This window comes from Hyla sarda, chromosome 7 (genome assembly GCF_029499605.1).
Source record: "Hyla sarda isolate aHylSar1 chromosome 7, aHylSar1.hap1, whole genome shotgun sequence".
NCBI lineage: Eukaryota > Metazoa > Chordata > Amphibia > Anura > Hylidae > Hyla > Hyla sarda.
Window position 1 is genome coordinate 22,374,598 of NC_079195.1, and position 24,575 is coordinate 22,399,172.

Sequence of the window (24,575 nt, forward strand, 5' to 3'; positions counted from 1 at the left end):
TGACATCATGGCCACGCCCCCTCAATGTAAGTCTATGGTAGGGGGCGTACGCCTGAAACCCTAATTGTCTGTTTTTTTTCCCATAGCAACCAATCACAGCTCAGTATTTGAATCTTAACGAGCTCTTGTAAAGTGAAAGTGATTGGTTGCTATGGGAAGAAACAGATAATTAGGGTTTCAAGCTGATTGATAAATCAGGGCCATTGTGAGAGATGGCTGTCGGTGAAAGGAACAATCTGCAGCTTTCCTAATGCATTATAGGGTTGCCACCGGGCTGGTATTTTGGCCACCCTGCCATTATTTATATTCGGCCACATTGCTCGGCTTAATTCTTGCTTCTGCTTAATACTCCCTTCGGCTTAATTTTCGGCCAAATGGCTTAATCCTTGCCCTGGAGGGGGGCTTGGAGGAGGGAGTACCCGGACCGGAGTGCGCCCTTCCCCGGTAAGCCCATCCCGGAGGCCCCCGTGAGACCTTTGGGGGAGCTTGTCAAAGTCCCCCAGGCCCAGTTCTCCGCGCAGGGTCCTCGGGCCCCGGGGAAGGCACAGTTTCTGAACTTTGGCGTTTGCTGGGTCGGTCGCGCACACTGGGACAGAGTCGCCTTGAGCCTAAAAATTGAAAGAATGCCAAAAATCGTGTTCATTCAGGTAGGGGGACGAGATTTTTATGCAATGGCCGGTATTTTTCCAACCAATTCTTCAACTCCCGGAATGTTGCACTATATACTATACCAGTCTTTCCCAACCAGTGAGCCTCCAGCTGTTGCAAAACTACAACTCCCAGCATGTCCGGACAGCCAACGGCTGTCCGGGCATGCTGGGAGTTGTAGTTTTGCAACAGCTGGAGGCACCCCTATTTGGGAAACAATGACCTATAATATATACTACTATATAGTCCAACATGCCCAGAGTTGTAGTTTTGCAACAGCTGGAGGCACCCCTGGTTGGGAAACATTGACCTATACTATATACTACTATATAGTCCAACATGCTGGGAGTTGTAGTTTTGCAACAGCTGGAGGGGCTCTGATTGGGAAACACTGACTTATACTATGTACTACTAAATAGTCCAATATCCTGGGAGTTGTATTTTTGCAACAGCTGGAGGCACCCCTGGTTGGGAAACACTGACCTATACTATATACTACTATATAGTCCAACATGCCCGGAGTTGTAGTTTTGCAACAGCTGGAGGCACCCCTGGTTGGGAAACACTGACCTATACCATATACTACTATATAGTCCAACATGCTGGGAGTTGTAGTTTTTGTTCGGGGCAGATGCTGAGCCACAGGCTGTATCAGGGCATGCTGGGAGTTATAGTTAGTAACTTAATTTAAAAAAAAAAGCGATCAAAAAAAGTCACATCATAACAAAAATGGTATTGCCAAAAACTACAGATCGGGCCACAAATAATGACCCTCATACAGGCCTGTATAAGGAGAAATGACAAAGTTATAGGGTCAGAATAGGGCAAAACGTCCCCCGCATGTATATCCTGTGATGTCACGCATACATAATTAATTATGCAAATTAGCATGGCCAGTATTTTTTATTTTTTTTTACAAGAAAGGTAGCGACCCTAAATTCATATGAGCAACAACAACAACTTACAAGTTACATGAAGGTAGAGGACAGCACTGTCAATGCCAACATTGTTCTCCGCATAGGCTGTGACTTGATATATTCCCGGGTTCTTATACACATGCCGTATACCATCTTCAATCTTGCTAAAATTGGCATAGGACACAGCGCTCCCGTCTCCAAAGTCCAACTGGATATTTATTCTTTGGAGATCTCCCTGGAATGTAGAAGATATTTCATTATTTAATGGTGAACCCTGAAGGTAAAACACAGTAGTCATCATTGCCTTAAAGGGGTACTCCGGTGAAAAACTATTTTTTTTCATGTCAACTGGCTCCAAAAATGTAAACAGATTTGTAAATTACTTCTATTAAAAGATTTTAATCCATCCAGTACTTGTCAGCTGCTGAAGTTGAGTTGTTCTTTTCTGCCTGACCACAGTGACCTCTGTCCATGTCAAGAACTGTCCAGAATAGGAGCACATCCCCATAGCAAACCTCTCCTGCTCTGGACAGTCCCTGACATGGACAGAGGTGTCAGCAGAGAGCACTGTGGTCAGACAGAAAAGAACAACTCAACTTCAGCAGCTGATAAGTAGTGGAATGATTAATATATTTTAATAGAAGTAATTTAGAAATCTGTTAATATTTCTAGAGCTAGTTGATATGAAAAAGAAAATAAAATTCACTGGGGTACCCCTTTAAAACCCTACCAAAGGTCTATTACCATATTCTCCTAAGCCAAGTCATGCCAAACTTTCTACTTGAGCAGATGGAAGCTTTATGTTATTTTAGATATTATTGGATGCACCCAGCTCATTGTAAATGACAATGGGAAGACGACTTCATCTTAGGACCTCCATTAACAGTCCTCCATTATTGACAATCACTATTTATTGGATGAGGAAGGAGAAAAAGAAGGCCCTTGCATCCGGCGCTGCTCGGTCCAAAGATGGTTCAGGGAAGACGTAGGTTACATTAAAATAGCTTATTTAAATGTAATAATAAAACTATTTTAAAAAGCATGCAGGCAATGACGCGTTTCGGGATCAGCATATCCCTTCTTCAGATTGCAGATGTATATAGGAATAATAAAAATGGACATTAAATAGACAACAAATGGGCGCCAAAGAAGATATTCCAGGTCAGAGGGCGTGCAACGGATAGCTGGGTGCTCAGGACAACGCGTTTCGAGAGGGGATTCCTCTCTTCATCAGGTCCCTTACTGGATAAAATGAGGGATATTTCTTAAGAGGAAAGGTCAATCAGTTGCCCATAGCAACCAGATTGCATCTTTATTTTTTTTTTAATCCAGAACAAATGCCCCTAAAGCATCACCTATAGTTTTATTTAAAATAAACGTATTCTGTAACATGAAAGCTTTTTGCACATGTACCGTATTTTTCGCCGTATAAGACGCACTTTTTCTTCCCCAAAACTGGGGGGGGAAAGTTGGTGCGTCTTATTCAGCAAATACCTGTCCTATTGCGGCGGTCCCTGCGGCCATCAACGGCCGGGACCCACGGCTAATATAGGACATCACAGATCGCGGTGATGCCCTGTATTAACCCTTCAGATGCGGCGATCAAAGCTGACCACCCCGTCCGAAGCGAAAATAACACTAATCCGGCTCAGTCGGGCTGTTCGGGACCGCCACGGCATCCCGAACAGCTTACAGGACATTGGGAGGGGCCTTACCTGCCTTCTCGGTGTCTGCTCCATGCTGGGATCCCCTGCATGGCCGGCGCTCTCATTTGTCATCATCACGTCGTTGCGCACGCCGTCCCGTCATCCAATAAGACCGGCATACGTAGCGACGTCATGGCGGCGACGGAGAGTGAGGATACTGGGCAGCAGAGATGTTCCGGAGCGACAGGGACACGGCGACAGCGATGGAGGGCGACATCCAGGGCAGCGGTGACGAGCTGTGATGGGTCTGGAGCGGCGCGGACACGTGAATATTACCTCCTATACCAGTGGTCTTCAACCTGCGGACCTCCAGATGTTGCAAATCTACAACTCCCAGCATGCCCGGACAGCCAACAGCTGTCCGGGCATGCTGGGAGTTGTAGTTTTGCAACATCTGAAGGTCCGCAGGTTGAAGATCACTGTCCTATACTTTACATTGTATTTGGTTCAGAATCTTTATTTTCTAGATTTTTATCCTATAAAATTAGGTGCGTCTTATATGCCGGAGCGTCTTATATGACGAAAAATACGGTAAATGGAGGCCTACCGGGTGTCCCATTGCTACATCTTCAGGATCTCCACTTCTTCCGCGGACAGTGCCCATACGCCATACCTCATCACCACATCTACAGGGTGGGACCTTGTCATCGGGGCCTCTTCTATAATCTGTCTTGAACCAGTACCACTTCCTTCAAGATATCATTGTGAGATACACGGCCTATATATTGTTACCGTCTCATCACCCCTCCGAGGGATCTACCTCAGGTACTTGACTTACCAGATTCCAACTCACCTTGTTACCACGGAGGAATGTATATTCTGGCCATATGGACTCTCTACGTACATTAGCTACAAGATTCCCGAGTCTACGACCACAGGCAACTGTCCAATCACCATCCACGGGCTCTCCTCAAACCGTAGTGAGGATCATCTCTCCCGTATTGGTATCGGCTTAGCAACTACTTTCTACATGTGTAGGCACACACATAGTGGTGCCGGGGTCAATATAGGACTCTTGCCTTGAGTATTCTTATGTATCCCTGATGAGCTACTTCCACTGTCTAAAGCTAGCGAAACGCGTTGTATATACATTGTTATCTATTGATGCATTTATCTACAACGTCTCTTATGCATGTCTATTATGACCTTTGTGCAATGTTCATGAATACTAAATAATTTCCCTGGGGCACACCCACGGATTTTGTCTGCTACCATTAATAACACATGCCAAATAACATCCCATTGCAGTTTGTATGTAATTAGTAATGTTCTTCTCATGCAGCTGTTTATCTGCCCGATTCTCTGGCCTAGCTTAGGGACAATCAAGAGGTTCCGGAGTAGGTCTATACTAATAATCGGTATGAACTCCATGTGCCACCATAGAGTGCCTCCAGAAACAGCACCACACCTACCCATAGGTTACGTCTGCTATTGGAGCTCAGATTCACTGAAATGAATGGGCTGAGCTGTTATACCCAACACAACCGGTAGACCGGTATGGCACTGGTTTGGAAGATAGCAGCCATGTTCTTTCAGTCCTGCAAAACCAACTTCTTTCAAATATTAATATATTTGTGGAGTGTGGGAGCTCAGGAGCGCTACTCGTTCTTCACAGAGATGTAATTGTGTATAAAGACTTATTTTTAGCCAATGCTCCATGGGAAAAGGGTATGCAAATTGGTTCTCTTCCAAAAGGAAGACATCTCGTACTAGCCAAAGAAGTCTGGAGTATGCAAAGGGGATCCTCAAAAATATAGGGAGGACATACTAGCATTTTGCCAAATGCGACCATGCCCTGTCATTATGGGAGTGGTAGGGGGTAAAGTGCACACTAGATGGCTGGCCGATCCCCACATATATAGGCAGCTTTGGTTGGATTCGAACCCTGGACCCAAGTACAGTAAGACAATAGTGCTAAATGTTGAGCCTCCATATTGTTCCTTGGAGAGCAAAGCTTCTAGATAAAGTCTTAGAGATTCATCGTCTTAAAGGGGTACTCCGCTGCTCAGCGTTTGGAAGAAACTGTTCCGAACTCTGGAGCCAGCGCCTGGAGCTCATGACGTTATAGTCCCCTCGTGACATCACATCCCGCCCCCTCAATGCAAGTCTATGGGAGGGGGCGTGACAGTCGTCACGCCCCCTCCCATAGACTTGCATTGAGAGGGCGGGGAATGACATGATGAGGGGGGTGGCGCTTGCCATCACGAGCTCCCGGTGTCAACTCCAGCATTCAAAACAGTTTCTTCCAAACTCAGCGGAGTACCCCTTTAATCTGCATTTTGAAAGCCAAGTTGCAAACCTCATGCCGATTTAGGTTGACCCAGTCCGTAACATTTAGAAGTATCCACTAGTTCTTCCATTTTACTGATCTCACCTGCAGTATTGACAACTCAATGGGGGAGATTTATCTAAACCTGTGCAGAGGAGAAATTGACCAGTCTTCCATAGCAACCAATTAGATTACTTCCTTAATTTTTGAGAGGCCATTTTTAATTAATAAAGAAGCAATCTGGTTGCTATGGGCAACTGATTGACTTTTCCTCTTGATAAATCTCCCCCATTTTATCCAGTGAAGTTCTAAGCTCCGGCTAGAGGCGACTGCACACGAGCGCCATGAGATGGAATTATTACTAGAGACATTTTTATCTCTGGATTTTCCCGCTCGCAGTCATAGAACGCGATTCTAAAGGCCATGAGGTTTAACTGTTTTATTGATTGTCCACAAGATGGACGGATTCATTAAAGGTCACACGGTTCCTAAATTAGAAGTCATCTATCAGATTCCTGGATTGCTGGTGTCAGGGACTTCGGAAAAAAAAGGATTTTTCCTGTAAGAAAGAATTAACGTTAATGGTTTAAGGATCATGTATGTGGGAGATCCCTATCTAGGGGCCCATGATTGATGATCGTAGAGAAGAGAATGGAGAATTAGGACAAATACAGAGATATAAATCATCTATATGATTTACCAAGAAGAGATAAAGAAAAATTACTTATCACTGTCGGATCACCACCAATACATTTCATGTACTATATTTATGAGAGTTGTGCTACACGGCCAGTAGGTGGATACCTAACAATCACAGATAGATAGATAGATAGATAGATAGATAGATAGATAGATAGATAGATAGATAGATAGAAATGACATAGATAGATATGAGATAGATAGATATGAGATAGATAGATAGTTATGAGATAGATAGATATGAGATAGATATGAGATAGATGGTAGTGAGATATGAGATAAATAGATAGATAGATAGATATGAGATAGATAGATAGATAGATAGATAGATATGAGATAGATATGAGATAGATAGTAGTGAGATATGAGATAAATAGATAGATAGATAGATATGAGATAGATAGATAGATGTGAGATATGAGATAAATAGATAGATGGATAGAAAGATATGAGATAGATATGAGATAGATAGACAGATATGAGATAGATAGATATGAGATAGATAGAAAGATAGAAGTGAGATATGAGATAAATAGATAGATAGATTTGAGATAGATAGCTATGAGATAGATAGATAGATAGATAGATATGAGATAGATAGATAGATATGAGATAGATAGATAGATATGATATAGATAGATATGAGATAGATAGATAGATATGAGATAGCAAGATAGATAGATATAGATAGATATGAGATCGATATGAGATAGATAGATAGATATATAGATAGATAGATATGAGATAGATATGAGATAGATAGATAGATAGATAGATAGATATGAGATAGATAGATATGAGATAGATAAATAGATATGAGATAGATAGATATGAGATAGAAGTTGTAGGAAAACAGCACATCCAGAAAAAGAGTTTAAATGTATTATGGTGCTCGCAGGTCCAGACCCGGGTCAGGGATCCATTTTAAATAAAAAGAGAATATCCACAGCACACATCCAATGGGTGAAAAATCAAAGGTGGTTTATTCCATCAAACAGAGTGTCCAGAACAACGTTTCAACCAGCTCTCCTGGTCTTTTTCAAGCTCAGTATATCTAGTGTCTCACACATCTTATATAGGGGCATTCATCAAATGCCATCAGTGACAATAATCATACAATTAGTGCAAAATTATACAAAATTTCTCATATAAAAAACTAACAACGTGCATACATTGTGTACATAGGTATTAAATATAAGAAAAATGTGCAAAAAATACATTGATGCTATTCATGACCACAACCAATAGTGCTGCATTTCTTAATTGGACATTATTATATAAATCATAACGTCCAGGTGATGGTTAAAAACAATTAAAAACAAAGTATACAGCGTCTAGGGACCTTACGATGTAGCCCATGTCCTCGTATATCAGTTTGAGTATACTCGGTATGATCTATAAATATGAATATGTTTATAATATTCTGATTAACAATTTTTTCTTGTTCTTTTTACAGTGTACTAATGTGGAGACCTTCTCGCTCACCGGATTGTACAGTTGAAGATGTGTATTTATGATATAATATTGTTCATTAATAAAATTGTTGATATTCACATTATCGGGGGGTTGTCACATTCATGAGGATGAGCCTCAATCTGAGTGGTGCACATCTGAGTCATGGCAACTAGAATTTTATTTCCTTAAATTTTTTCTTCTTTTATTTTATTTAATTTTTTACATTTTGGTCCATGTACAATTCTGCTCATATGCCTAGGGGTGAATTCACTGAACTTGGAGTGACCGTGAGGGTCATTAGGTTGAGGTATTGTGAACCTGACCTCTCCGGATATCCACTTAATTGATGGTGACCGCTGAGATGCCGGGTCATATGTCTGGGCATCCGACACTTCATTGTGCCGGGTACCGAGCCAATATACTTACCTTACCTTTTCATATTGCTTTAATACCCTGATTATGGCTAACAGCGGAGTAAGGGCAAATTTGCCAGTCTTTAATATGCCCGCCGCGCGCTCATGTACGCACGGTATTCATATATGGAACCTTTTGCTTTTCCCTTAAGTTTAATGGCTGCCGCACATATGCAGGTAATGTGCGCGTGCGCCGGAATAGTATACTACACTGCACGCAGGCGCAGTATGCAGTTGTTTTGTTGCCATGACGATGGATGATGCACTTCCGGCATTGGTGGCCCCGGCCGGGTGTGACGTGACGCCGATGAGACGGATTTGTTAGATAGCGCGACAGACATGCGCATTCTCAATGTTTACAAGCCAGGAACACTTAATCATGTACCGGTGAGTGAGCGCTCCCATAGACACTGTATATTTTGTTTTTAATTGTTTTTAACCATCACCTGGACGTTATGATTTATATAATAATGTCCAATTAAGAAATGCAGCACTATTGGTTGTGGTCATGAATAGCATCAATGTATTTTTTGCACATTTTTCTTATATTAAATACCTATGTACACAATGTATGCACGTTGTTAGTTTTTTATATGAGAAATGTTGCACTAATTGTATGATTATTGTCACTGATGGCATTTGATGAATGCCCCTATATAAGATGTGTGAGACACTAGATATACTGAGCTTGAAAAAGACCAGGAGAGCTGGTTGAAACGTTGTTCTGGACACTCTGTTTGATGGAATAAACCACCTTTGATTTTTCACCCATTGGTTGTGTGCTGTGGATATTCTCTTTTTAGATATGAGATAGATAGTTAGATAGATATGAGATAGATAGATATGAGATAGATAGATAGATATGAGATAGATATATATGAGATAGATAGATAGATATGAGATAGATAGATGGATAGAAAGATATTTTGATGACCAGAAAGTCCACCTACGTTCCTTAGGTGTTTGTCCACACCTGAGTTCATGCCATGCGGCATCAAGCAAGTCTTTCCAGGCCTCCAGGCAGGCGGTTCACCAACTTCCAAACTCTCAGGGAAGAACTCCACACTCAGCTCTCTCTGGCACTGTGAGCTGCAACTAGCAAATCCCCATCAGCTGGTGAGGTAGCCTAGCTTTAAGGCCAACAAAAGAAGGCCTGGATTGTGGGGAATGGCCAGGATTGTGGGGAATGGCCCCCACTCAGCACTTCACCATTCCCAGTAAGAGCCGTCCCGGATTGGCCTTCCAGCCATACTACAGCAACAGTGTCAGTCTGCTTTGCAGCACAGACACTGAATAATACCAGCTCTTACTTCACCAAGGCCAGGAGCCTTGGTGACACATATCGCCCATCAACCACCATGCCTGTTATCTTCTCACAATTGATACTAGATAGATACTCACTTTCCCCCTATCAAGACCTTGGCATTTCTACTTCAAGTTTTCTGGACTTTTTAGCAATACACCCTTTTTAATGCCATTGGGCCTTGTGAGCAATTCAAGGAGGAATCCAGCCATGAGCCAATGGCCCAAATTTGGTGCTTATTCTTACCTCTTAATTTGGGCCATGAACAAAGGTGATAAAGGACTTATCTGTATATAGCATTTCCTTAGGTTAAAGAAGGTATTGGTATTGCTAACTACGTAAAAGAAGAGTGTGGTGGTGGTCTTAATCAATAATCAATCAATAATCAGATTAATAAGCCTTCACGAAAGGTTGGTAGAGGCCCCTGAGTGGTGAGGTCCCAAAGCAGAACAGTGTATCCACTATACATGGGGCATAAACATGAGATGCTAGCTTATTACCATACCCTACAACATTTCCTTAGAGGAGCTACACTCCACTGGGTCACTATCCATGAGACTCCTATTATTTGCCGTCTCCTAGACCGGTCCTAATCAGAACTCATTCCATACGGCTTCTCTCGACTTTTCCAGAGTTGTCAAAAAAGTTCCAATGAAGTCCGCTTTAGAAACGATTAAAAAAGTTTTCATGGCAGGTTTAAGGCTGCCGATGGCTGTCTGCACATTGCACAAAACTAATAGACTTTAGACACGTAACCCACAAACATCTCGGCAGACTGACTTATTCCGGGCCCGCTGGATATGAAATATTGAAAGGGATTCACTATCCTCAGACAATGTCCCTATCTCAGACTTTATGAATATAAATTAAAGTGGAAATGAGCTGCTCGAGTGGGATAAGGTGACTGTTCTGCAAAATCCATTTATGACACATGTTCCGAAGGCAGCACCGCGGCGCGTTCTCCGGTGGAGTAACAATTCAAGAGTATATAAAAGACTCATGTAATGTAAGGACGTGACTCTAACTGGCGTGTCTCATATTGGGAGCTACAGACTCAGCAGAGATGAATGTGTCGCCGTCTTTGGCTCCAGCTCTGCGTACCGGCACAGATATCACAGCGTGATGACTGACTGCAGCACCCTGCTGGAGATGAACCCAGCGTATTTTTTGCCAATAAAAAGTTAAAGGGGTACTCCGCAAACTGTTCTGAACGTTGGAGCCGGCGCCAGGAGCTCGTGACGCCATAGCCCCGTCCAGTCGTAATGTCATGCCCCGCCCCCTCAATGCAAGTCACGCCCCCTCCCATAGACTTTCATTGAGGGGGCGGGATGTGACATCACAAATTTCCGGCGCGGACTCCAGCATTCGGAACAGTTTGTTTCAAACGCTGAGCAGTGGAGATCCCCTTTAAAGGTGTACTCCGCTGCCCTGCTTCGGAAGCTCTGCTCCCCAGCGTCCGGAAGTTTCTTGTTCCGAACGCTGCGTGCAGGCTTCCGTGTTCAGGGCCGCCCCTCGTTATGTCACGCCCGCCCCGAGGGAAGCCTGCACGCAGCGTTCGGAACAAGAAACTTCCGGACGCTGGGGAGCAGAGCTTCCGAAGCAGGGCAGCGGAGTACCCCTTTAAATTAATAAATTTACAGAGCTCTAAAACTCTACAATAACAAAACTAAATAACAAAAATAATATCTAGGTAAGATCTGTAACATCACTAACATAATACAAACAATACTCTCTATATATCTCTGCAGCTACCCCATATAATACCAACGTAAAGCAAATAATATGTTACACCAATAAGATGCCAACGCACAATTCCTAAATAATTGCTCTGTACAATGTTTAGGTAGGTGGTATGTGTCGCAGTAATCTCCTTATGATGCCAGGACACAAGGTCTCCAGCAGAACCTTGCCCATCACACGGCCTCTTTCGGCTTGTCTTCTTCCCATAATGCATCCTGGTGCCATCTCTTCCCCATGTAAGGCTGCATTCCCACCACAATTGCAGCCTACGGTTGCCGGATTCGACTGGGGGAGGGGAACACCGTGTGCTCCCGTACCCCAGCCGGACCAGCGCTGAAATCCAGTCACTTTAATGAGCCGAACGGAGTCAAACAGTGACTCCGGTTGGCTCATTTCTGCCCCGTATCCGGTTTTGTGACCGGACCTAAACCTACGGTTTAAGGTCCGGTCACAAAACCTGATACTGTTTGACTCAGGTCGGCTCATTAAAGTGTATGGATTCCAGCGCCGGTCCGGCTGGGGTACGGGAGCCTCTCCTAGCCGGATTCGGCAACTGTAGGGTGCAATTGTGGTGTGAATGCAGCCTAAGTGGCACACAGACACCCAACCATAAAAATGTCATCCATCAGACCAGATGCCTTCTTCCATTGCTCCATGGTCCAGTCCTGATGTCAATTGTAGATACTTTTGGTGGTGGACAGGGGTCAGGATTGGCTCTGACCAGTCTGTGGGGAACAATATACAGCAAGCTGCAATGTTCTGTGAGATCAGTTCAGGTTGCTCTACAGACGCTCTTCTATAGGATAGTACCAGACAGGCTACCTTTACTGTCCCACACACATCAATAATAACATCTTGGCTGTCCATGACTCTGGTCCCAGTCACCTGTTGTCCTTCCTTGGACATTTTTGGTAGGTACAAACCACTACTAGGAACACCCCACAAGACCGGCCATTCTAGAGATTCTCCAACCAAGCCGTCGACACATCACTATTTTGGCCTTATCACTGTTGCTCACACCCTTACTCTTGTCCATTTTCCCTGCTTCTAAAATCAAATTCAAGAACTGACTGGTCACTTTTACCTAATAATGCATCCTGGTGCCAACTCTTCCCCAAATAAGTGACGTACACGCATTCAACCGTCATCCCTCAACCGTCATTCAACGTCATCTATCAGACCACACATCTTCTTCCATTGCTCGATGGTCCAGTTCTGATGTCCATTGTAGATTCTTTTGGTGGTGGACACTGGTCAGTATTGGCTGGGACCAGTTTTTGAGGTCCCCTACACAACAAGCTGTGATGTCCTGTAAGATATGACTCCTTTCTATCACAGGCTGCAGGAAGTCTTTTAGAAGATTGCTCTTCTGTTTGATCCTACCAGACGGGCGACTCTTCACACCCACTAAATACATCAATAAGTCTTGGCTGCCCATGACCCTGTTCCGGATCACTAGTTGTCCTTCCTTGAGCCCATACTAGGAACACCTGACAAGACTGGCCATTCCAGTGATGCTTCAACCCAGTTGACTACACATCACTAATTGGTCCTCATCACAGTCGCTCTTTTTCCAACATCATCCTCAAGAACTGACTGTCCGCTTCCATCTTATATAAACCACCCCTGACAGCCGCCATTGGCAGTACACAATATATGATATTCACGTCACATACCGCATACAGTCAGGGCTGATGCACAGATTTTTGGCACCCTAGGCGAAAGCTAATTTTGCCACCCATTGACCCCGCCCACTGGCTCCACACAGTAACAAACCTCCTTCTCATGTAATCTCCTTATTACTGGGGTGACACACTGTAACAAACATCATCATCATGTACTCTCCTTACTACTGTGGTGACACACTGTAACAAACCTTCTCCTCATGTAATCTCCTTACTACTGTGGTGACACACTGTAACAAACCTCCTCCTCGTGTAATCTCCTTACTACTGGGGTGACACACTGTAACAAACCCCCTCCTCAGTTAATCTCCTTACAACTGGGGTGACACACTGTAACAAACCCCCTCCTCATGCAATCTCATTACTACTGGGGTGACACACTGTAACAAACCTCCTCCTCATGTAATATCCTTACTACTGGGGTGACCCGCTGTAACAAACCTTCTCCTCATGTAATCTCCTTACTACTGGGGTGACACACTGTAACAAACCTCCTCCCCATTTAATCTCCTTACTACTGTGGTGACACGCTGTAACAAACCTTCTCCTCATGTAATCTCCTTACTACTGTGGTGACACACTGTAACAAACCCCCTCCTCAGTTAATCTCCTTACTACTGGGGTGACACACTGTAACAAACCTCCTCCTCAGTTAATCTTCTTACTACTGGGGTGACACACTGTAAAAAACCTCCTCCTCATGTAATCTCCTTACTACTGAGGTGAAACACTCTAATAAACCTCCTCCTCATGTAATTTCCTTACTACTGGGGTGAAACACTGTAACAAACCTCCTCCCCATGTAATCTCCTTACTACTGGGGTGACACACTGTAACAAACCTCCCCCTCATGTAATCTCCTTACTACTGGGGTGACACACTGTAAAAAACCTACTCCTCATGTAATCTCCTTACTACTGGGGTGACCCACTGTAACAAACCTCCTCCTCATGTAATCTCCTTACTACTGGGGTGACACACTGTAACAAACCTCCTCCTCATGTAATCTCCTTACTACTGTGGTGACACACTGTAACAAACCTCCTCCTCATGTAATCACCTTACTACTGGGGTGACACACTGTAACAAGCCTCCTCCTCATGTAATCTCCTTACTACTGGGGTGGCACACTGTAACAAACCCCCTCCTCAGTTAATCTCCTTACTACTGGGGTGACACACTGTAACAAACCTCCTCCATATGTAATCTCCTTACTACTGGGGTGAGACACTGTAACAAACCCCCTCCTCATGCAACAGTGGTTCTGGCTGGGTGGGTGCTTCGGATGAGCGGGTGCTTCAGATGCTGTCTGGTTACTAACTTTCTTGCAGTAGGCTGAGCAGCGCCCCCATCAAGAGGGCGCTCTAGGCGGCTGCCTATTTTGCCCATAGGCAGAACCGGCCCTGCATACAGTATACTCACCGATAGGATTTGTGTTATTCACACACGGGAGAAGTCAAGACAAATGATAAGACAAATGATAAATGATAAGGAATGGGAATTATAATGAATCCCATAAAAAGGTTCAACATTTAAAGGGGTACTCATCAAACAAAGACATAAAGTCGGCACTGCTGCAAGGGGTCACATGCACTGATGGCGCTCGTAGACTCCCGATCGGCGCGAACACCTTAGCCCCTAGACCCTAGACTGGTGGTGCACAGTCCGTGATAAAGCAGGCACAGCTGGGACATGAAACACAGAAAAGATAGCACTCACCGCTCTTCAGGGTAGCTTTATTTCAAACGGAGCCGCAGGCAGGTAGGACTCAGCGGTCGGCAGGGGGCGTCTGCGGAACGAACGTTTTGTGCGTGATTCCTCGCCCAGCGTTGGCCGGGGAAGTGCGTCATCACACGCCCCCTGCCGACCACTGAGTCCTACCTGCCTGCGGCTCCGTTTGTTTCCATGTAATAAAGCTACCCTGAAGAGCGGTGAGTGCCGTCTTTTCTGTGTTTCCAAAGGATAGAGGATAAGATGTCAGATCGCCGGGGTCCCGATGCTGGGGCCCCGGGGATCGCTGCTGCAGCACCCCGCTATCATTACTGCGCAGAGCGAGATCGCTCTGCACGTAATGACGGGCAATACAGGGGCCGGAGCATCGTTACATCACGGCTCCACCCCTCGTGACGTCATGGCCCGCCCCCGTCAATACAAGTCTATGGAAGGGGGCGTGGCGGTCGTCACGCCCCCTGCCATAGACTTGCATTAAGGGGACGGGCCGTGATGTCATGAGGGGCGGAGCCATGACATCACGCTGTTCCGGCCCCTGTATCGCCCGTCATTACGCACAGAGCGAACTTGCTCTGTGCAGTAATGATGGCGGGGTGCCGCAGCGGCGATCCCCGGGGTCCCCAGCAGCAGGACCGCGGCGATCTGACATCTTATCCCCTATCCTTTGGATAGGGGATAAGATGCCAGGGGCGGAGTGCCCCTTTAAGACTTTAACATAGAAGAAATTTACTAATCTGTAAACCAGTGGTCTTCAGATGATGGACGTACAGCTGTTGCAAAACTACAACTACCAGCATGCCCGGACAGCTGTTGGCTGTCCGGGCATGCTGGTAGTTGTAGTTTTGCAACAGCTGGAGGCACACAGTTTGAAGACCTCTGGTGTATACAGCATGCACAACCAAGCTGACAGAGTTGGGTTTAATTCTCCACAATCTATTATCAGTTCTTTCTCCTGACTCGCTAGAAAACAAGGCAATTGGGAACCCCAACGGCAAAGGAAATGACAGTGCCGCTCGGTTGTGATAAGTGTCGGGAACACAATCCTCCTGTAATTAGGCGCCAGAAATGCCAGCGATGCTGTAACCTGCAGGTGACCGGGAGGGACTGAAGCTGCATCTATTTATATCCAGGTCCGAGCTAGAATGCAGGTTAAATTATTTACTGCAAGACAGAAAACCCAGAGTCCTACACTTCTCTCCGATAATATGAGACTAAGGCAAATGTGGGTAAATGTTAATGAATTTAGTGATCTGGTATTTGGTCGTTCCAGTGTTTGGCTATAGGGGGCGCAGAGGTTGCAGTCACACCCGCGTTCTAAACCCGACAACTATTCTGCTGCAATGAGGGACAGCACATATATATATATATATATATATATATATATATATATATATATATCAACTGGCTACAGAAAGTTAAACAGATTTGTAAATTATTTCTATTAAAAAAATCCTAATCCTTTCAGTACTTATGAGCTGCTGAAGTTGAGTTGTTATTTTCTGTCTTATTGCTCTCTGATGACACCTGTCTCGGGAACTGTAAATCCCCATAGCAAACCTCTCCTACTCTGTGCAGTTCCCGACACAGACCAATAGCCCCCACAGTCCTCCAACCCTACCCTACCAACCCTTTAAAGACTTCCAACTCAATACCAATAGACCCACAGACCTCCAACGCTATACCAATAGTTCTCACAGACTTCCAGCTTTGTATCTATAGTCTTCAAACCCCAAACCAATGACCCACAGTCTGTAAACCCTATTTCAGTAGCCGTCACAGACAGTCCTCATACTCTACACCTACAGTCCTCCAACCTCATACCAATTTTAACCACCACAATCCTCCAAGCTTTTGCCAAGTGTCCCCACAGTCCTCCAGCCCCATGTCAACAGTCTACACAGTCCTCCAGTTCCATACCCATTGTCCTTACAGTCCACCAACCCCAATCCAATAGCCCCCACAGTCCTTTAACCCTATACGAACAGTCCCCACAGTCCTCCAACCTCATGAGATCTCGTTCTGAAACCACCACCAGTATAATGGGGAAGCGGAGACATTTCTTAAATGTCCCACGAGAATGGGACAGACAATGACATTTCTGTATCTAATCTGCTGCATGTTCCTTTTTTCTATGACATGTTCTCTTTAGGATTAGAGATGAGCGAACTTACAGTAAATTCGATTCATCACGCACTTCTCGGCTCGGCAGTTGATGACTTTTCCTGCCATAAATTAGTTCAGCTTTCCGATGCTCCGGTGGGCTGGAAAAGGTGGATACAGTCCCAGGAGACTCTTTCCTAGGACTGTATCCACCTTTTCCAGCCCATCGGAGCACCTGAAGGCTGAACTAATTTACGCAGGAAAAGTCATCGACTGCCGAGCCGAGAAGTTTGTGACGAATCGAACTGTAAGTTCGCTCATCTCTAGTTAGAATATCTATCTGTAGACCCCGGTCTTCTCAATGTCCATGCTCTGTGGGGCCTCCTGGCCAACACTAGAAATCATTTTTCATAAGAAATCCCCATTGTGCAGCCTGGTAGATGCTAATAGATATATAGAGAGGAACATGTATACAACCCACCCTCCTAGCTCTGCAGTGATATCCTCGTCTTGTATGGATACAATCAATTCTCCGGGATTACACCGCCGCTGCGTGTCCCACTTCCTCCAGATATTAGAGAAAACATTGATGTGTCTTCCCGCACATCACTGCTCAAAATGTGTATTTCCTCTCCATGTCCGGGGAGAGATTTCCATTCCTCCCAGTATAAATCAGTATTCAGCAGCCAGAGCGCGAGCTCCTGACACTATAGGATGGCGGAGGCGAGAAGATCAACCATGTTACCGCAACAATGGACGGTTTAATAAATGAAAACTACAGGGAAAAAGGCCTATGCTGCAGAGTTAACACTATACAGTGATCCCTCAACTTACAATGGCCTCAACATATAATAGTTTCAACATACAATGGTCTTTTCTGGACCATTGTAAGTTGACACCAGACTCAACATACAATGTACAGACAGTCCAGATCTGTGAAACGTGTCAATGGCTTGAGGAACCGACCAATCAGAATGGACATTCACTGGTAAAACCCCTGTATTACTGAAGTGTATGCACTGACTGGTGTCTTGTAGCGCCCCCTACAGTACAGGGAGGTATTACATGTTCTGTACTCTTTACCTGTATTACTGAAGTGTATGCACTGACTGGTGTCTGGTAGCGCCCCCTACAGTACAGGGTGGTATTACATGTTCTGTACTCTTTACCTGTATTACTGAAGTGTATGCACTGACTGGTGTCTGATAGCACCCCCTACAGTACAGGGAGGTATTACATGTTCTGTTCTCTTTACCTGTACCAGGGTTACCTGCTTCTCTGGACACCAGGTGAGGGCGGCTCCATGTTACTTTTTTAGGACACTGCGTGTACTGTACAGGACCCCGAAGAAGCTCCTGTCCTCTACATAGACCAGTGTTTCCCAAGCAGGGTGCCCCCAGCTGTTGCAAAACTACAACTCCCAGCATGCACGGACAGCCTTTCAACTACAGTTGTAGTTTTGCAACAGCTGGAGGCTCCATGCTTGGGAAACACTGACATAGACAGTGATTTACAGCTCCCAGCAGATCTTTCTTACTTTTAAATGTAAGGATTTGCTTTATTTGTATTAGTTATCTACTTATTTTTCTTTAATTCTCACTTTTTCCTATTTTGTGGACATTTTGGTGCCTTTAGAACCAATTACCAGATTTCCATAGAGTTCTGGTCTCAACATACAATGGTTTCAACATACAATGGTCGTCCTGGAACCAATTAATATTGTAACCACTGTACAGACAGATTCAAGATGAGCGCAGCCGTCTCCTGAAATACTCTGTGCTGCTGAGGACTCTGCTCCTTTCACCATCTCTGCCTATTACTCCCGCTTGTCTCTGCTCTTCACTGTACATCATGGTATATTGAGCTCTGACCTCACTAACATCATCACACAGGTGGACAGGTAACTGGCTCACACAAATTCACCCCCCCCCCCCCACCCCCCCGAAATACTTTGTGCTGCTGAATGTGACCCCCTGCTTGCCTAAATTACTTTCTTTACACAATGACATATGTCACTCTATCTTATCTGTATTAATATTATCAAACACGTTATAAAACCAATGGAGAGGTCACTGCTTCCCACAAAGTCAGCAGACTCTCTACTCCTGAAATACTCTGCGCTGCTTGGTATCTAACTCCCATCATTATAAGTACATGGCCCCCCACTTGTCTGTATTCCCCTTCTCACATGCAGCCCTGACATCACTAACATCATCAGATGAATGGACAGGTCACTGCCTCCCACATAATCAGCACATTACTCTACTGCAATACTCTGTGCTGTTGTGGATTTTTGCTCCTACCATTATGTATACATGACCTGTCTTTTGTCTGTATCCCCTCCTCACATGTCGTCCTGTCTTCACATATCATAATACCAATGAACAGGTCACTGCTTCCCACAAAATCAGCACACTCCTCTGCTGAAATCCTCTGTGCTGTGAGGGGTTCCTGCTCCTACAGTTATTACTTGGCCTCCGGTTTTTTTCTATTCCCCTTGTGTCTTCACTAACCATCACATGAGTGGACTGGTCACTTCTTCCCACAAAATCAGCACACTCTACTGCTGAAATCCTCTGTGCTGCAGGGAGGTACTGAATCTTCTACTGTAATTACCCTAGACAATGAATGAACACTACAGACAAAAACTGAGCCTATTGATAAATTACCATAAAAAAATCTCATTTTCGCTGTATAATTGGATGAGGAAAAAACATCATCGAGAGTCTGAACTGAATGAATAAGTAACTTTTCCCAATCATACAAAAGAGCTGAACTTCATCCTGATACAAAGAAATAATACAGGATCCTGATACTCTGTAACAATACAGGAGCCTGATACAGTGTAACAATACAATATCCTGATACTGTTACGCCGAGCGCTCCGGGTCCCCGCTCCTCCCCGGAGCGCTCGCAACATCCTCGCAATCGCAGCGCCCCGGTCAGACCTGCTGACCGGGTGCGCTGCGATACCTCTCCCAGCCGGGATGCGATTCGCGATGCGGGTGGCGCCCGCTCGCGATGCGCACCCCGGCTCCCATACCTGACTCGCTCTCCGTCGGTCCTGTCCCGGCGCGCGCGGCCCCGCTCCTTAGGGCGCGCGCGCGCCGGGTCTCTACGATTTAAAGGGCCACTGCGCCGCTGATTGGCGCAGTTGGCTTAATTAGTTCATTCACCTGTGCACTTCCCTATTTAACCTCACTTCCCCTTCCCTTCCTTGCCGGATCTTGTTGCCATCGTGCCAGTGAAAGCGTTTCCCAGTGTGTTCCTAGCCTGTGTTCCAGACCTCCTGCCGTTGCCCCTGACTACGATCCTTGCTGCCTGCCCCGACCTTCTGCTACGTCCGACCTATCTTCAGCAGTCAGAGAGGTTGAGCCGTTGCTAGTGGATACGACCTGGTTGCTACCGCCGCTGCAAGACCATCCCGCTTTGCGGCGGGCTCTGGTGAAAACCAGTAGCAGCTTAGAACCGGTCCACTAGCACGGTCCACGCCAATCCCTCTCTGGCACAGAGGATCCACCTCCTGCCAGCCGAATCGTGACAGTAGATCCGGACATGGATCCCGCTGAAGTTCCACTGCCAGTTGTCGCCTACCTCACCACGGTGGTCGCCCAGCAGTCGCAACAGATAGCGCAACAAGGCCACCAGCTGTCTCAACTGACCGTGATGCTACAGCAGCTACTACCACAGCTTCAGCAATCATCTCCTCCGCCAGCTCCTGCACCTCCTCCGCAGCGAGTGGCCGCTTCCGGCCTACGACTTTCCTTGCCGGATAAATTTGATGGGGACTCTAAGCTTTGCCGTGGCTTTCTTTCACAATGTTCCCTGCACTTGGAGATGATGTCGGACCAGTTTCCTACTGAAAGGTCTAAGGTGGCTTTCGTAGTCAGCCTTCTGTCTGGGAAAGCTCTGTCATGGGCCACACCGCTCTGGGACCGCAATGACCCCGTCACTGCCTCTGTACACTCCTTCTTCTCGGAAATTCGAACTGTCTTTGAGGAACCTGCCCGAGCCTCTTCTGCTGAGACTGCCCTGCTGAACCTGGTCCAGGGTAATTCTTCCGTTGGCGAGTACGCCATCCAATTCCGTACTCTTGCTTCCGAATTATCCTGGAATAATGAGGCCCTCTGCGCGACCTTTAAAAAAGGCCTATCCAGCAACATTAAAGATGTTCTGGCCGCACGAGAAATTCCTGCTAACCTGCATGAACTCATTCATCTTGCCACTCGCATTGACATGCGTTTTTCCGAAAGGCGTCAGGAGCTCCGCCAGGATATGGACTTTGTTCGCACGAGGCGTTTTTTCTCCCCGGCTCCTCTCTCCTCTGGTCCTCTGCAATCCGTTCCTGTGCCTCCCGCCGTGGAGGCTATGCAAGTTGACCGGTCTCGCTTGACACCTCAAGAGAGGACACGACGCCGCATGGAGAATCTTTGCCTGTACTGTGCCGGTACCGAACACTTCCTGAAGGATTGTCCTATCCGTCCTCCCCGCCTGGAAAGACGTACGCTGACTCCGCACAAAGGTGAGACAGTTCTTGATGTCAACTCTGCTTCTCCACGCCTTACTGTGCCTGTGCGGATATCTGCCTCTACCTTCTCCCTCTCTACTAAGGCCTTCTTGGATTCCGGATCTGCAGGAAATTTTATTTTGGCCTCTCTCATCAACAGGTTCAACATCCCAGTGACCAGTCTCGCCAGACCCCTCTACATCAATTGTGTTAACAATGAAAGATTGGACTGTGCCGTGCGTTACCGCACGGAACCCCTCCTAATGTGCATCGGACCTCATCACGAAAAAATTGAGTTTTTGGTCCTCTCCAATTGCACTTCCGAAATTCTCCTTGGACTACCGTGGCTTCAACGCCATTCCCCAACCCTTGATTGGTCCACAGGAGAGATCAAGAGCTGGGGTACTTCTTGTTTCAAGGACTGTCTTAAACCGGTTCCCAGTACTCCCTGCCGTGACCCTGTGGTTCCCCCTGTAACCGGTCTCCCTAAGGCTTATATGGACTATGCTGACGTATTTTGCAAAAAGCAAGCTGAGACTTTACCCCCTCACAGGCCTTTTGACTGTCCTATTGACCTCCTCCCGGGCACTACTCCACCCCGGGGCAGAATTTATCCTCTGTCCGCCCCAGAGACTCTTGCTATGTCTGAATACATCCAGGAAAATTTAAAAAAGGGGTTTATCCGCAAATCCTCCTCTCCTGCCGGAGCTGGATTTTTCTTTGTGTCCAAAAAAGATGGCTCCCTACGTCCTTGCATTGATTACCGCGGACTTAATAAAATCATGGTAAAGAACCGCTACCCCCTACCTCTTATCTCTGAACTCTTTGATCGCCTTCAAGGTGCCCACATCTTTACCAAACTGGACTTAAGAGGTGCATATAATCTCATCCGCATCAGGGAGGGGGACGAATGGAAAACTGCATTTAACACCAGAGATGGACACTTTGAGTATCTGGTCATGCCCTTTGGCCTGTGCAACGCCCCTGCCTTCTTCCAAGACTTTGTTAATGAAATTTTTCGTGATCTCTTATATTCCTGTGTTGTTGTGTATCTGGACGATATTCTGATTTTTTCTGCCAACTTAGAAGAACATCGCCAGCATGTCCGCATGGTTCTTCAGAGACTTCGAGACAATCAACTTTATGCCAAAATGGAGAAATGTCTGTTTGAATGTCAATCTCTTCCTTTCCTAGGATACTTGGTCTCTGGCCAGGGACTACAAATGGACCCAGATAAACTCTCTGCCGTCTTAGATTGGCCACGCCCCTCCGGACTCCGTGCTATCCAACGTTTTTTGGGGTTCGCCAATTATTACAGACAATTCATTCCACATTTTTCCACTATTGTGGCTCCTATCGTGGCTTTAACCAAGAAGAATGCCAATCCTAAGTCCTGGTCTCCTCAAGCGGAAGACGCATTTAAACGGCTCAAGTCTGCCTTTTCTTCTGCTCCCGTGCTCTCCAGACCTGACCCATCTAAACCCTTCCTATTGGAGGTTGATGCCTCCTCAGTGGGAGCTGGAGCGGTCCTTCTACAAAAAAATTCTTCCGGGCATGCTGTTACTTGTGGTTTTTTTTCTAGGACCTTCTCTCCGGCGGAGAGGAACTACTCCATCGGGGATCGAGAACTACTGGCCATTAAATTGGCACTTGAGGAATGGAGGCATCTGCTGGAGGGATCAAAATTTCCAGTTATCATTTTCACCGATCACAAGAATCTCTCCTATCTCCAGTCTGCCCAACGGCTGAATCCTCGCCAGGCCAGGTGGTCGTTGTTCTTTGCCCGTTTTAACTTTGAAATTCATTTTCGCCCTGCCGACAAGAACATTAGGGCCGATGCTCTCTCTCGTTCCTCGGATGCCTCGGAAGTAGAGGTCTCTCCGCAACACATCATTCCTCCTGACTGTCTGATCTCCTCTTCTCCAGCCTCCATCAGGCAAACTCCTCCAGGGAAGACCTTCGTTTCTCCACGCCAGCGTCTCGGGATTCTCAAATGGGGTCACTCCTCCCACCTCGCAGGCCATGCGGGCATCAAAAAGTCCTTGCAACTCATCTCTCGTTTCTATTGGTGGCCGACTCTGGAAACAGATGTTGTTGATTTTGTGCGGGCCTGTACTGTCTGTGCCCGGGATAAGACTCCTCGCCAGAAGCCTGCTGGTCTCCTTCACCCTCTGCCTGTCCCCGAACAGGCTTGGTCTCTGATTGGTATGGACTTTATTACAGACCTACCCCCATCCCGTGGCAACACTGTTGTTTGGGTGGTCGTTGATCGATTTTCCAAGATGGCACATTTTATTCCTCTTCCTGGTCTTCCTTCAGCGCCTCAGTTGGCAAAACAATTTTTTGTACACATTTTTCGTCTTCACGGTTTGCCCACGCAGATTGTCTCGGATAGAGGTGTCCAATTCGTGTCAAAATTCTGGAGGGCTCTCTGTAAACAACTCAAGATTAAATTAAACTTCTCTTCTGCTTATCATCCTCAATCCAATGGGCAAGTAGAAAGAATTAACCAGGTCCTGGGTGACTATTTACGGCATTTTGTTTCCTCCCGCCAGGATGACTGGGCAGATCTTCTACCTTGGGCCGAATTCTCGTACAACTTTAGAGTCTCTGAATCTTCTGCTAAATCCCCATTTTTCGTGGTGTACGGCCGTCACCCTCTTCCCCCCCTCCCTATTCCCTTGTCCTCTGGTTTGCCCGCTGTAGATGAAGTGACTCGTGATCTTTCCACCATATGGAAAGAGACCCAAAATTCTCTTTTACAGGCTTCATCTCGCATGAAAAAGTTTGCCGATAAGAAAAGAAGAGCTCCCCCCATCTTTGCTCCCGGAGACAAGGTATGGCTCTCCGCTAAATATGTCCGCTTTCGTGTCCCCAGTTACAAACTGGGACCACGCTATCTTGGTCCTTTCAAAGTCTTGTGCTAGATTAATCCTGTCTCTTACAAACTCCTTCTTCCTCCTTCTCTTCGTATTCCCAATGCCTTCCATGTCTCTCTCCTTAAACCACTCATCATCAACCGTTTCTCTCCCAAACTTGTTTCTCCCACTCCTGTTTCCGGTTCTTCTGACATCTTCTCCGTAACGGAGATACTGGCCTCCAAGACGGTCAGAGGAAAAAGACTTTTTTTGGTAGATTGGGAGGGCTGTGGTCCTGAAGAGAGATCCTGGGAACCTGAGGACAACATCCTAGACAAAAGTCTGGTCCTCAGGTTCTCAGGCTCCAAGAAGAGGGGGAGACCCAAGGGGGGGGGGGTACTGTTACGCCGAGCGCTCCGGGTCCCCGCTCCTCCCCGGAGCGCTCGCAACATCCTCGCAATCGCAGCGCCCCGGTCAGACCTGCTGACCGGGTGCGCTGCGATACCTCTCCCAGCCGGGATGCGATTCGCGATGCGGGTGGCGC

At 46.2% G+C, this 24,575-nt stretch overlaps 1 protein-coding gene across 2 annotated transcripts in view; it reads right to left on the minus strand.

Moving 5' to 3' along the window:
* Positions 1-24,575, minus strand: part of SORCS3 (sortilin related VPS10 domain containing receptor 3) — a 680,789-nt gene that overhangs the window by 49,675 nt on the left and 606,539 nt on the right. For both annotated transcript variants that reach the window (XM_056530530.1, XM_056530531.1), the window contains exon 19: positions 1,614-1,800. In XM_056530530.1, the coding sequence (XP_056386505.1) occupies positions 1,614-1,800 (187 nt within the window). The remainder of the gene's footprint in view (positions 1-1,613; positions 1,801-24,575) is intronic.